General features: G+C 31.8%; 1 protein-coding gene across 2 annotated transcripts in view; it reads left to right on the top strand.

The window, feature by feature from the left end:
- Antxr2 (ANTXR cell adhesion molecule 2) overlaps nucleotides 1-1,267 on the top strand; it is a 170,241-nt gene that overhangs the window by 70,918 nt on the left and 98,056 nt on the right. For both annotated transcript variants that reach the window (XM_008843696.3, XM_029568595.1), the window contains one exon: nucleotides 455-533. In XM_008843696.3, coding sequence (XP_008841918.1) covers nucleotides 455-533 — 79 coding nt within the window. The remainder of the gene's footprint in view (nucleotides 1-454; nucleotides 534-1,267) is intronic.

Genomic DNA, 1,267 nt, shown 5'->3' with positions numbered 1-1,267 from the left:
AAATGGAAATGGGTAAATAGAGTATATGTATGAAAAATTTAACACACACACACACACACACACACACACACACACACACACACAGCACTGACCGTTACTTTTCAAGGGTATTTTCTGTCCATCTTTGGATTATATAAGAAAAGAAAACTTTTCTTCAAAATCTTCTAAGTAATAGTTTTTTAGTTTAAAAATATTTATTATGTTTTATGTTATCTGTATGAGTGTTTATCTGTATGTGTATAAGTGCACTCCTATTATGCAATGCCCATGGAGGTCAGAAGAGGGTGTTGGATTCCCCTGGAACTGGAGTTACAGATGGTTGTTAGCCACCATGTGGGTGCTGGGAATCAAACCTAGGTCCTCTGCAAGAGCAGCCAATGCTCTTAACTACTGAGCCATTTCTCCAGCCCATCTATTTAACTTTTAATTAGTGTTTTTTTCACTTTTCTTTTAGAACTCTTGAAGTTTCAGTAAGCTTTAATGAAGGAAAATCTGCCATCTCAAGATCATTAACTATCACAGCAACAGAATGTGTAAGTAAAAAGCTAACTGCCTTCAAAAATAATTTCATTGTGAAATAACTCATGAAGCCCCTGCACTGTTGACTATTAGAAAGAGAACACAAACTAAGAATGATTTTGGACATCATGACTAGGGGACATTTGTACAGAATTTATTTTAGTTTTCTGTGTTTAGTTCCCATTTAAAGGAATTTCAAGGTAGCATCTTTTGATTTTGGCATCTATAAAATTAAAAATTATATATTATTTAAGGCCAAGATAGAATAAGAGCATAAAATGAAGCATTCTTAAATTTTAAATATGGAAATGAACTTTCTTTTATGATGTTTGGAACACTGATCAGGTTTTGAAGGTATCGGTACACCTTACTAGTGACTATTATTTTGTCCATCTGAAATGTTTGTGCTTTCTAATATGAATAATGTCTGCATTTGAAACTACACTGAAACTATATTTTAGTTGAGAATTTATTTATTTGCATTGCCCAAGATATAATATTTTAAAATATAAACTCCATTGAAACTTTTTTTGCTATAGTTAATTTTGTAGAACTTTAAACATTTTTGATACCATGTTGTTGAACATGAAAACATGGTTCACTAACCTGGATTGACCACATGGCTAGTATTTTTTTTTTAATTAGAAGAAGCATTTCATTACAACAGCATTAACCTATTCAATAACATTTTTCTGAGCTAGGGTACATCTCTTTCAAAATTGGCTGTACATTTTTAGGTTTACAGATG

The sequence above is a fragment of the Nannospalax galili genome, unplaced genomic scaffold (genome assembly GCF_000622305.1).
Source record: "Nannospalax galili isolate Female #2095 unplaced genomic scaffold, S.galili_v1.0 scaffold440, whole genome shotgun sequence".
Taxonomy (NCBI): Eukaryota; Metazoa; Chordata; class Mammalia; order Rodentia; family Spalacidae; genus Nannospalax; species Nannospalax galili.
The sequence above is the reverse complement of the archived record's forward strand: the minus strand, read 5'-3'. Positions and strand labels throughout refer to the sequence as shown.